This window comes from Danio aesculapii, chromosome 16, assembly GCF_903798145.1.
Source record: "Danio aesculapii chromosome 16, fDanAes4.1, whole genome shotgun sequence".
NCBI classification, from domain to species: Eukaryota; Metazoa; Chordata; class Actinopteri; order Cypriniformes; family Danionidae; genus Danio; species Danio aesculapii.
Window position 1 is genome coordinate 5,139,852 of NC_079450.1, and position 13,902 is coordinate 5,153,753.

General features: G+C 32.5%; 1 protein-coding gene across 1 annotated transcript in view; it reads left to right on the forward strand.

Moving 5' to 3' along the window:
• Window positions 1-8,612: 8,612 nt before the first annotated feature.
• Window positions 8,613-13,902, forward strand: part of LOC130243438 (protein argonaute-3) — a 101,857-nt gene continuing 96,567 nt past the window's right edge. The window contains 1 exon segment of the mRNA XM_056475614.1: window positions 8,613-9,279. Within this exon segment, the coding sequence (XP_056331589.1) occupies window positions 9,261-9,279 (19 nt within the window). The 5' untranslated portion in view covers window positions 8,613-9,260.

Here is a 13,902-nt window from a genome sequence, read left to right on the forward strand (position 1 = left end):
TTGTTATGTTCCTCATCTGAATCTATTAATTCAGAAGACTTGGAATTACCCATAAATGGGCACACACACAGTAAAAAGCTCCTAGTTGACTTTACACAAAAAAGTGAGTAAACCCATTGTAACTTGGAACGGTAAAGTTAACTTAATTAGGGTTTACTCCCTTTTTTGAGTTAAGTCAACTAATTGATTTTTACTGTATGTATATTATACTGTTATACGCTGTAAAAAATGATATGATCAATTATCCTGACAGCATATGTTTTTAGTTCATTGTAACTTAATAAACTAAGTTAATCACGTTCTAACTTAATTGTATAAGTTATGCTAGCTCTTTTAATCAGTTTAACATTATATAAATTCAAAGGACTCATAAGGTTAATTTGATTCAGCGTAATCAGTTTTTTTTACAGTTTACTGATAATTAATGATATAAAAATCTACAATAAAAATAAAACAAGGAATGAGGCTGTATTTTTTTGTTTATTAATATTGTTACACAGCAAAAGGACAAGGGTTGAATTAACTCTCATGAAGTTGATTTCAACACTTCTGAGTTTACATAGATTTCTGGAGTTTAATTAACATTATACAAATAATTAAAAATATAACGCTGAAGGTAGAGGTAAAGGTGTTAAAACAACTCTAAAATCGATATAAAAAAACAAAACTGTTCAGTGTTGCATGCTTTAGGTGCTTTTAGCAAAAAGACGAGTGTTGAATTAACTCTCGCAGAGTTAATTTTACCATGTTTTTCTGAGTTTATATAGCTTTCTGGAGTTAAATTAACATAATACAAATATGTACCCAATATACACAAAAAAATAAAGCAACTGTATAAGGGATATAGAAAAACAACACTGTTCAGAGTTACATACTTTAGGTTGGTGGAATTCTTTTCACCACTGAAAACCATTAAATCAACTCCAGCACACATAATAATATCCCTTAAACTTCAGTCATATCAATTTGATATTGATTTAAAAGGTTTGTGTGTCTATATATATATATATATATCTGTATGTGTATATATATATATATATATATATATATATATATATAGATAGATAGATAGATAGATAGATATATATATATATATATATATATATATATATATATATATATATATATATATATATATATATATATATATATATATATATATATATATATAGATATATATATATAGATATATATATATTAGGGATGTCCCAATCAGTTTTTGTTTTGCCCTCGAGTCCAAGCCATTTGATTTTGAGTATCGATCGATACCGAAACCCGATCCGATATTTCTATAATACATTAAAAAAGAGTGAAGTAACAGATCCTGGATGTTTCTTATTCTTTTTTTAATTCACCTTATTCTAACATTCAACATCTCGGTTAACAAAAAGAGCACTTCTGTGAGTTAGCTTGAACAATCAAGTAATAAATAACATCAATTCTTCACTTTTGGACTTTAGTGCAACAGTAAATGTATAAAAATATTCTAATACAAAAACAAACAGCGCCTCAGCTAAAAATAACCTGCAGGCAATCCTAATTTAACATATCTCATAGTCTGCTATGGCAATGTTGTCGTCATAAACTTTATAATACCTCCAGACCGCAGACATACTCGCGCTTTCCGCTTCAAGCTGCTTCTGTGTTCTAATTTGCCGGCATTTAACCAATAGCGTTGCTGTTTCTGTGTGAAGTCAAGAAAGAAGTCTAACTCTGTGCTACCGCATAATATATATGCAAGTCCTGATCGGGAGGTAACGTCCAATTCCGATCGAGTCTGAAACCGCGTGATCAGATCTGGACATCCCTAATATATATATATATATATATATATATATATATATATATATATATATATATATATATATATATATATATATATATATATATATATATATATATATATATACACACACATCTACACATCTTTTGTTTTGTTTTAATAATTTTTTTTACAATTACATTATTGTATGCTGTTGATGTATGTGTCATTTCTGGGTGAACTATTCTTTTTAAAAAGCGTTTCTTCCACTGACCTGACACTGAAGCAATACAAGGTCACCAAGAGCAGAGAAAACCTCACAGCACATTTACCATGCAAGGAACGACTTCGATGCATTAGCACCAATACAGTGAACGATGCAGGAAACCTTGTTGTATATAGTGACCCAGTACTGGCTGTTGGGTCACACACACTCACATAGTGTCAGTAACACTGCCACATTCCCTTCCCAACAAGCACATTTAACACTCGCCAGTGTCATTGCACCTTTAACCCTCGCCTGATGAGCATGAAAAGGCCTTTTTTCCGCAGGTCAGAGGATCATTATGTCATGTCATCATGTCATAAGGTGGATGTATGAAATGCATGTTATAAACTGAGTTAGTGTTGTAACTGGAGTCTCTTAGTAACATGGTAAGACTGAGCCCGCACTAATATTTGATGCCATACTTACTCACCATTTGTGCAGGAATAGTGTGGCCAAAAATGAAAATTGACTCATTTTTTTCCATTCTGATGAATGTTATTGCTGATTTGAATGCTGACTTTTTTCCCCACAGTTTATTGGGTGGATAAACCACAACAGAATTTTCATTATTGGCTGAACTTTCCATTTTAAGGGACAGTTCACCTAAAAAGTGAAAATGTTCTTTACAATTTACTCACACACTTAAATGGTTCTCAACTATTTCTTTCATCTGCTGAACATAAAACAAGATATTCGCAAGAGTGTTGTAAAAAACAGCTATTGACAACCATAGTAGGAAGAAAAATACTATGGAATTCAGTTGCTGTTTTTTTTCCCCCAACATTCTTCTGAATATCTCCTTACACTGTAAAAAGCGATTATCTGACTTAAAGTAGATAAACTTGTTGTTTTTAAAGTGGTTAGACTTTGCTTCAAGTTAGTAAATCTGTTTTTTTTAAGCGATTAGTTGACTTTACATTTAGAAAGTGGGTGAATTAACTGTTTTTAAAGTGATTTGTTTACTTTGTTTAAAAAAGTGAGTCAATTAATTGCTTTTAAAGAGATTAGTTGACTAATTAAGTGAGTTGACTTGTTTCTTTTAAAGCGATTAGTTGAGTTTACTTTAAAAAATTAGTTTAAACTTATTTGTTTCAAAGCGATTAGTTGACTTTTAAAAAGTGAGTAAATTTGTTACTTTTAAAGCGATTCATTGAGTTTCCTTTAAAATTTGTTTAGACTCGTTTCTTTTAAAGCGATTAGTTGACTTTTCTTTTAGAAAGCGAGTAAATTCATTGTTTTTAAAGTGATTAGTTGACTGTCCTTTAAAAGTGAGTCAATTAATTGCTTTTAAAGAGATTAGTTGACTAAAAGTGAGTGAACTTGTTTCTTTTAAAGCGATTAGTTGACTTTTCTTTTAGAAAGCGAGTAAATTCATTGTTTTTAAAGTGATTAGTTGACTGTCCTTTAAAAGTGAGTCAATTAATTGCTTTTAAAGAGATTAGTTGACTAAAAGTGAGTGAACTTGTTTCTTTTAAAGCAATTAGTTGACTTTTCTTTTAAAAAGTGAGAATTTATTGTTTTTTTTTTAAGCGATTAGTTGAATTTCCTTACAAATTAAACTTAATTTTTTTTATGCGATTAATTGACTTTAGAAGGTGAGTCAATTTGTTGCTTTTAAAGTGATTAGTTGACTTTTCTTTTAGAAAGCGAGTAAATTCATTGTTTTTAAAGTGATTAGTTGACTGTCCTTTAAAAGTGAGTCAATTAATTGCTTTTAAAGAGATTAGTTGACTAAAAGTGAGTGAACTTGTTTCTTTTAAAGCGATTAGTTGACTTTTCTTTTAGAAAGTGAGAATTTATTGTTTTTTTTTTAAGCGATTAGTTGAATTTCCTTACAAATTAAACTTAATTTTTTTTATGCGATTAATTGACTTTAGAAGGTGAGTCAATTTGTTGCTTTTAAAGTGATTAGTTGACTTTAAAAAGTGAGCAAATTAATTGGTTTTAAAGAGATTAGCTGACTACTTAAAGTAAACTTGTTTCTTTCAAAGCAGTTGGGTGACTTTTCTTTTAGAAAGTGAGTAAATTCATTGTTTTAAAGCAATTAGTTGACTAAAAAGTTGCGTAAGCATGTTTCTTTTAAAGGGATTAGTTTACTTTAGAACGTGAGTAAATTCAATGCTTTTAAAGAGATTAGTTGACTACTTAAAGTGAGTAAACTTGTTCCTTTTAAAGCGATTAGCTAAATTTTCTTTAAGAAAGTGAGTAAATCTATTTTTTATAAAAGCGATTCATTGAGTTAACTTTAAAATTAGTCTAAGTTGTTTCTTTTAAAGCAATTAGTTAACTTTTCTTTAAAAAGTGAGTACATTTATTAATTTTAAAGTAATTAGTTGATTTTTCTTTCAAAAGTGGGTAAACTCATTTCTTTAAAAGCGACTAGTTGACTTTAAAAAGTGAGTAAATTTGTTGACTAAAAGTGAGTAAACTTCAAAGCATTAAGTTGACTTAAAAAGTGAGTAAATTTGTTGACTAAAAGTGATTAGTTGACTTTTCTCTAAAACGTGAGTAAACCTTTTGTTTTTAAAGTTTATTAGTTCATTTTACTTAGTCAAACCGGTTGCCTTAAGATTATTAAGTCAATGAACTGTGTACATGATTATAAAAATGTAGTTGTCAACTTAACTGTTACAAGTTACAATGGGTTTAATCACTTTTTGTTAAGTGAAGTCAACTTGTTGCTTTTAAGCTAATTGGTTTACTGTTTTTAAAGCAAAGTAGCTAATACATTTTTAAAGAGTTTGATCAACAGAACAAGGATGAGTAAATGATGACGGAATTTTCATTTTGGGGTGAACTGTCCCTTTAAGAAAGCTTTTACTGTTATAATAAGTGTCAAAGAATTTCCACAAGGCGGCACTGATGGAAAAACCTGCCTGAAATCAGAGGAAATATTAAGATGTAAACAACGGTTGACTGTTTTGGTTTTAAACATGTTTAAACTCATGTTTATGAAATGTATACAAAGACATGCCTTTATATAGTAGCTTTTACCAACCCAACGAGGTGATTTTTATTGACCCCTAGTGTATGATATTGATCCTAGACTAATATTCTGATGCAGTATACTTGACTCCTGAAAGCCACAAGCACCTAAAAACAATTAAATAGAGGTGCAAGATGGCAGAATTGGAGAGTGAACTTCACCCGACCTCAATGTTTAAGCAATATTAAGCCACTGATAAAGAACAGGCCGTATCATAGCACTTCCCAGTAGATCCAATGAATGAACACACAAAAAGCAAGTCATTTTGGCTCTGTATGTAATAGTGAGAGAACTTTGTTCGGGATGATTATTTTTTAAAGAAATAAAATTTGTTTTTTATTAAAGAGTGTTGTGTTGTGAGTTCTGTTTCAGAGGCGTCTTGCACTGAAAAAATCATTTCATAAATTCATGTTTTTCTGCTTTTGAATTGCATTATGGGAGCTTGATCTTTAATCCAACAACTTTTGATGTTGAAAAATTTGATAAAGTGACTTTTATTGACATTTTTAATAGTTTGAAGGGATAAATTGTTGTAAATTATAGTAAAAAACATGGTAATAAACTACCAGTACATGTGGTTATTTTACAGATCTAATTCTATATTATATCATATATTCACTCACCGGTCACTTTATCAGGTACACCTGTTCAACTGCTCGTTAACGCAAATTTGGAGAATGGCCAGACTGGTTCCAGCTGATAGAAAGGCAACAGTAACTCAAATAAGCACTCGTTACAACCGAGGTCTGCAGAAGAGCATCTTAGAACATGCCCAACCTTGAGGCAGATGGGCTACAGCAGCAGAAGACCACACCGGGTGCCACTCCTGTCAGCTAAGAACAGGAAACTGAGGCTACAATTCACACAGGCTCACCAAAACTGGATGATATAAGATTGGAGAAACGTTGCCTGGTCTGATGAGTCTCGATTTCTGAGGTTGGTTCAGATGGTATGGTCAGAATTTGGCATCAACAACATGAAAGCATGGGTCCATCCTGGCTTGTATCAACAGTTCAGGCTGGTGGTGGTGTAATGGTGTGGGGGATATTTTCTTGACACACTTTGGGTCCATTAGTACCAATTGAGCATCGTGTCAACACCACAGCCTACCTGAGTATTGTTGCCGACCATGTCCATCCCTTTATGACCACAGTGTACACATCTTCTGATGGCTACTTCCAGCAGGATAACACGCCATGTCATAAAGTGTGAATCATCTCAGACTGGTTTCTTGAACATGACAATGAGTTCACTGTACTCAAAAGGCCTCCACAGTCACCAGAGCTCAATCCAATAAAGCACCTTTGGGATGCAGCTTTAAACTGATAAAATATCAATTAAAGTCACGTTGTTGAACTGCAGAGTTGAATTTTCAACATCACAAGTCGACAGAGCAGAGATTAAGATCAAGATCAGGGATTTAAATCTCTTTTTTTTAATAATAGACAATAATAAAAAAGATAGTGAATCAATCCGATCACCCCAGATTAATAAAGGGTATAAGCCGAAAAGAAAATTAATTAATAAAAAAAAAGATTTCAATCCTCACATCTTGATCTCTGTCTGCTTTATAATGTTGAAAATTCAGTTTACCAATGTGACATTTATGCGGTTTTTGCTCTTATTTTCCTGGCCACATGCTATTCAGTTAGAAATTACTGTTGCCTTATTAAAGTGAATCAAATTAACCTTAAGTAATTTTAATTTAAAAGGCATTAAGCTGACTTAAAACAGCTTGTATATCTTTAAATTGAGAATTGAGTTGAAACATTATCAACTAACTAACATTAAGAATCAAACATGTATTTTCAGCTTATTTTACTTTCAGACTATGACATTTCCTAAATAGAAGAGAACAGGGATATTCAGTGTGGGGAAAAGCTCGTTTTTACACTATAATATATGATACATAATATAGAAGTGGGCAACATGGTGGCTCAATGGTTAGCACTGCCACCTCATAGCAAGAAGGTTGCTGGTTCCAGTCTCGGCTGGGTCAGTTGGCATTTCTGTGTGGAGTTTGCATGTTCTCCATCACATCCATACATACTCATTCACACACACAGTTAAAGTCAGAATTATTAGCCCCGCTTTTATTTATTTATTTATTTTTTTCAAATATTTCCCAAATGATGTTTAACAGAGCAAGGAAATTTTCACAGTATGTCTGATAATATTTTTTCTTCTGGAGAAAGTCTTATTTGTTTTATTTCGGCTAGAATAAAAGCAGTTTTTAATTTTTAATGAACCATTTTAAGGTCGATATTATTAGCCCCTTTAAGCAAAATTTTTTCGATTGTCTAGAGAACAAACCATCATTATACAATAACCTGCCTAATTCCCCTAACCTGCCTAGTTAACCTAATTAACCTAGTTAAGCCTTTAAATGTCACTTTAAGCTGTATAGAAGTGTCTTGAAGAATATCTAGTCTAATATTATTTACTGTCATCATGACAAAGATAAAATAAATCAGTTATTAGAGATGAGTTATTAAAACTATTATGATTAGAAATGTGTTGAACAAAACTTCTCTCCATTAAACAGAAATTGGGGGAAAAAATAAACAGGTGGGCTAATAATTCTGACTTCAACTGTATATATATATATATATATATATATATATATATATATATATATATATATATATATATATATATATATATATATATATATATATATATATATATATATATATATATTTAACTTTTTAAGGAACTTTTATTTTCTCCATCTCCACTTTTGTCCATATTTTTGGTACTTTTTTGATTACAAGAAAAATAACACCACTGCAGTGAAGAGAAACTACAATAACAAAAAAAGAAAAAGGAAAGAGAAGAAAAAAAAACTTTACAAAGCATCAATCATTAATAAAAAAAGATAATCATTAGCTTTAAGAAACGTATTATTCTTATTATTATTAATAAGCTGAAGAGATTGAATATTGAACGAAATTTCAGCAATAATAACAATTTAATAATATCAGAAAATTATTAAATCTAGTTATTGCCTTTAGGAACTTATTTTGTGTATTAAAAATTACAGTGTAACAAAAATATTAACAATAAGATCAAGAGCATGATCATGATCAGAGAAATACAGAAATATATAATTTATAGACAAATTTAAATCATATTTAAATAAGGACGATAAATAAAACATAATGTTATTCCAAACAAGTTTAACGTGAGTGCAATTATAGAATAAGTGTAATAAAGTTTCTTCATGTATATTGCAGAAAGTACACAAATTAGAGATATCAAAATAATTAGCAATTTGGGAAATTGTAGGATAAACATTTAAAGATTTTGCAGAATGTATCTCTCTTATTTTGTTGGATATGCTGAACTTTTCAGGTAATAACCATAATCTCTTCCGTACATTTGTGAATATAATTTTTACCCATTAAAATGATGACGATAATGATGATGATGATGATGGACGCTCTGCCTCAAAACCACGTTACGTCCCTCGCGGGCTCGCGCTTCTCTCCTCAGCCAATCACCGCGTGGCTCTGGCGGGGTCGCGCGCGCGGAGGATCAGACGCTCCATATTTAGCTGCAGCGAGTCTCGCAGAAGCTCTGAGTGTCCGAGAAAGCAGGCAGAGAGAGTTCTGCTCCCAACTTACTTCATGTCACTACTAGCGGAAAACCACGGGGATACGCGCTTTTAAAAAGCCACTAGAGCCGAAAACGGAATTTATGGCAGCCCGGGGACTGTAAGCGAAGAGAAGACTGGATTTTTTGTTTCCTCTCAGATGGGAATGTAGCTTAGCTGGTTAGCCTGGCCACTAGCAGTAGCAAGTTAGCTCTGTCGAAGAGCGGAGGCGACACAAGTGGGCTTTTACTTGCTAAAGCGTCATAACACCTCTACAAACCGCCCCAGTCTTTCCAAAGAGGTGTTTCTGGAGGCGTCGCCGTCACAGAAACAGAGACTCGGGACTGAATTTGGGCTGACTGAGAGGAACTTAGCGTTACCGTTTTAGCTAGCTGGCTAGCTGGCCGTCACGTCAATCTGTCAACCGAACCCGAAATCCCAACCGGATAGTTCGAGCCAAATACCGGGGACCTGAACATTTCCTCCGGTGACACACGAGCCTCAGGGAAAGTGGACTAATAGCCAGTAACCCGAGAGGAATCGCTCGCGGTGGGTTAACGGAACCGGTTTGTGCGGCCGGAGGGACAGTCAGAGTTTCTGAAGTTCATCAACTGCGAGCCGGGGACGGAACCGGACAGAGACCTCATGAATGGAAATCGGAACTACAGGTGTGTGTAACTTATAATGTTACTTTCCGCAAATCTGGCTGTTTGCAAATTTAAGTCGTGACGAAGGCGTTAAGAGTACTTTGATTAGTTTATCTTCTGTGTGATGTTGGTACATCTATATATATATGTGTTTAGTGTGTTTGTAAACGTCAGATTTGTATACATGTGCGTGTAAAGTGGCGTTATGGTTGAGCAGATGTTTGTGCCTGTGTTGACAGCTCTAACCTTAGTAACGTTAGTGACTACTAGTGACCGTAGTGTACTGTCCACTGCACTATTAAACCAAGTGGAAAGCGAATGGACATTTGATGTAGATGTGGGAAGTCATTGTTCGTGACATATACTCCAGAAATGTCCACTTTGTCTTTGTGAACAGTGTAAAATCATTGTTTAAAGTGTAGACGAGCGTTTTAGTGTCCTCATGCGAATGGAAGAACTTAATGGAGATATCAGGGAGTTTGAAATGCACTTGGAAACGTCAATGAAGTAAATCGTCTTGATATTAACAGATTTCTGTAGTTTATAATTATAAATAACTTTTAGTTTTGGTCTGCTTGTATTGTCATTGCTCTTAGTGCCATGTTGTTTGGTTGAAACCGTCCACAAATTGGTTTGAATGATTTCTAAATTGAGTGAAAACCCATTTACCAAATATATTAAAAATAACCTTTTATTAATTAGCCATTAAGCCGAATCATTCTGAAATGGTTAATGAATACTACGCAACCTGTTTCAGAACAAGTAAGTCCATTTAAAAACTTAATTTCCAACTAGTTAAACTGCAACTCGACTTTGCACTATAAGAGCATAACAACAATGCTACTAATAGTATATTATAGGGTTGTGGCAATACCATTTATTCATGTTAATATACTATACTAGCTGAAGTATTGTGATACTGTAATTCATAACTCAAATCCATGAAATAAAAAAAATTGACCGAAATATTTTAAATGTTATAATAGGCCTGCTTGAATTGAATTAATGATTTCCTTATTATTGAAAATAGAATTTGCACGCCACGTCACCTGAAATTTATTCATTCTTTTTGTTTATATTGTAGATAACTGACTAACAAAAATACATTAAATTAAAGATGCAAATTATACCAAATTAAATTTGCGTTAATAATAAAATTAACATTTTTCCAATCAAATTAGGCTTTATGAAGTGGTCAAATTCAGTTTTAATGTTTCCAGTATCTGTAGTTTTTTTTTCCAGTCTTATCACATAAGTAATTAAAAATTGTAACTTTGAGTTTCTCTTTTTTTTAAAGATTGTCACAGTTGTTGTAGCTATCAAATCAAATTTACAACCGCATAAATGAACCAATTCAGATTTAATCTGAAGCGTCAGAAAACGTGCAATAGGCTACCATAAAATGTGTGAATTCTACACCGTTTGCAACCTTAAAGGCCTTCACAGCACAGACTATTCAAATGAAATGGTCTATTGTTACACAAGCATGTGACTTTTCCACATGCAACATTATATATTGTAGATGGACCTTTAATGACGATACTACCGTTTACAAACTACAGTGACCATTATTTTGGAGCCATAGTATCACGATACTACAATAGTACTGGTAAACCGTGCAACCCTAGTATATTATATTTTTTAAGTTTTTGGTTTTTATTATTAATCCCATTACATTGCTTATGTTCACAAAAAGTTAATCTGTGGCAATTTGTACATTTTTAGAAAGCTCAAACTTGTGTTTTTAAAAGCTTTTTAAAATGTATTCTGTCTAAAATGTTTTTTTGAAACATGATTTATTTCAGCGATGTCCAAAGTAGGGCCCGTGGGCTAATGTTGGTCCTTGGTAACCTTTTGGTTTGGCCTGCCATCCCATCTGAAATGAGTAGGAGAATGATGGGAAGTTGGTTGGGGCGAATGCTTTTGACAGAGATTGACATTTTGAGTGTACCATAACCTTTATGGTTGAAGAGCTACAAAAAAAGCCAACTAAAATGAATTGTTTCATTTAAATGATGTAAATAAATCAGACTTTTAAAATGCACAAGACATCGGCGAGCAATTTAAGGCAAAGGCAGGAGCAGCTTGACGACTGTATTCAGCATTGAACTCCATTGTGTTATAAATTGAATTGTTTGTTTTTACTATACGTTTAGTATGAAATTGTAAAAAATAATTCTGAATCATTAATTAAAATCTGTTAAAGCAACGTTTTCTAGTTATTTTTAAATAATAGCAAAGAAATGAGAAAATTCCCCATGGCAAATTTAATGTAATATTATTTGGTGTTAACTTCAGCTCACAGCCCTCTATCAAGTTTAGCTTTTGGCCCCTTAGAAGAATAAGTTTGGTCACCCCTGTTTAATTTAAACCTTTATTGTAGTTAATTATATCTAAAAACCTTTCTCCTTATTGAATTTGTGAATTCCCAAGAGTGATCCATAGACTAATGTTTCTGTATAATACTGAGTTCATGTTTTTACTCATTCTTGTTCTAGTGTGGTTTAGATCAGAGCAATTATCTCATTGTGCCTCATCGCGGGCATTTTAAAGGCTAAATGTGAGTCATTTTATGATATGAAGAAGCACTGGTCAGACACGATGGGGGCGTTTTCCTCCTGTAACAAGCTGTAAGAGGGTTATAATCAGGCCAGGTGAGTGACTTCCCATGGCCTCAATGACCTCAAGGTCAGAAGTTCATTACTGGCATGAACAGCAACGGTTCCCGTTTTTAAGCGCCCTCAGCCAAAGTCACATTCCTCATTGTTTATGGCGGTTTTCTTGAATGATGCCTGCTCTGTGTTGACTAAGGGGGCTTGTCAGAAATCTCCAAGGGTGGAATACCCCATCTGAAGGGGCTTTGTGAAGAAAAGTTACTTGGGTTTTCCCTTAGAACACATTCACTGTTTCTAAAGCAATTCTGGGAAATCGTGTCTTATTTAGATTGTATCAAAAAGCTGTTTATGTTGTGGTGTAGTGGTTTAACCCTTTAAGGTGCACTCCTTAAAAATATATTTTTGGGCCCACATCTTGGATTGAGTGATACACTGACACAACTCATATTCTAATAAATGGTAATAAGCAATTAAAATAATAATGATAACCCATGGATAAAAGGTCAACGAGGTGATTATGATCCCTGTTAAAGGTTTAAGCATCATAGCCAGTAGTCTGATGGTATGATAACTAGCTGCATGATATTAAAATAAACTGACATTGCGAAATTTTATTTTTCTACAATAAATATTGCGATGTTGAATGTATCTTTTCACCAGATGAAATGAATGTCCATTTGTAAAGAATTCATCATTTTTTGAAACCTTGGAATAATTTTTTAAGGGAGTACATTGACATAAAAAATAATAAATAAACCAATCATAAATATAGTAATAAATAAAATATACAGTGCTGTATGATTTTCTGGAACTCCAGCAATATTTAGATGCACAAATTTTATAACCAAATGTAAAATAACACCATATAGTGTGTGTATATGTGTGTGTGTATATGTGTATCTATCTATCTATCTATCTATCTATCTATCTATCTATCTATCTATCTATCTATCTATCTATCTATCTGTCTGTCTGTCCTTCTGTCTGTCCTTCTGTCTGTCCTTCTGTCTGTCCTTCTGTCTGTCCTTCTGTCTATCCATCCATCCATCCATCCATCCATCCATGCAATTAATTTTCCTGGAAGTTAAAAATGTAATTTCTTAAGTCTGAATACTTTTAAACTGAATTAAATGATAATCACACACAAATAATAAATGTTTTGGTAAACTCCACAAATCATAAGTGCTTTCAAATGTGTTGTTCAAATTCTGGTCAAAAATATTACAGATTCAATATTGTAGGTCATGCGATGTGACTATTGCGGATGCGCACATTGCGATACGCTATTTTATTTTAATTACTTTTCTAAAATATGGTCTATTTAAATGTTTGGGTAAAAAAACAACGCTCATTTGTATTGAACACAATGTATTTTATTTTTAAAAAACATTTAATAATAATTTAGCCTGACATGTTTACTGTTACAAAATAAAGTTAATCATTGACTTCTGTTTTCTTCATCAGTTTCAAAAACACAGTTTTGTTTTACAACTAGGCATGCAACAGTTATAGATTTTGGTTGTACGATTATAGTCTGAGGAATAATCACGGTTTCACGGTTATCACGATTCAGCGTTTATTAATTTCAAAACCCTACCATTATAGAAAATCACATGAAAACTCCTTATGTTATAAAGTATTATTTATTGCTGCTCAGTAACTAAATAATAATATTAAAAAACAAACAATAGTCCATTTCTCTTTGGGCTGAAGTATTTGACATTTAAGCAAGTAATAATTTTACACTGAAAAGAAATGACAAATTTTACACAGAAGAAATGACATAAATTTTACACTGAAAAGAAATGACAGAAGTTTTACACTGAAAAGAAATGACAGAAATTTTACACTGAAAAGAAATGACAGAAGTTTTACACTGAAAAGAAATGACAGAAATTTTACACTGAAAAGAAATGACAGAAATTTGTGAACAGCCTTTAGTTAATAGCCAAATTTTTCTGCTATACCGTTCCTAAGGTACGTGTAAGATTTTTTTTTTATTACTTTTGGTAGGACAACAGTATCTGTA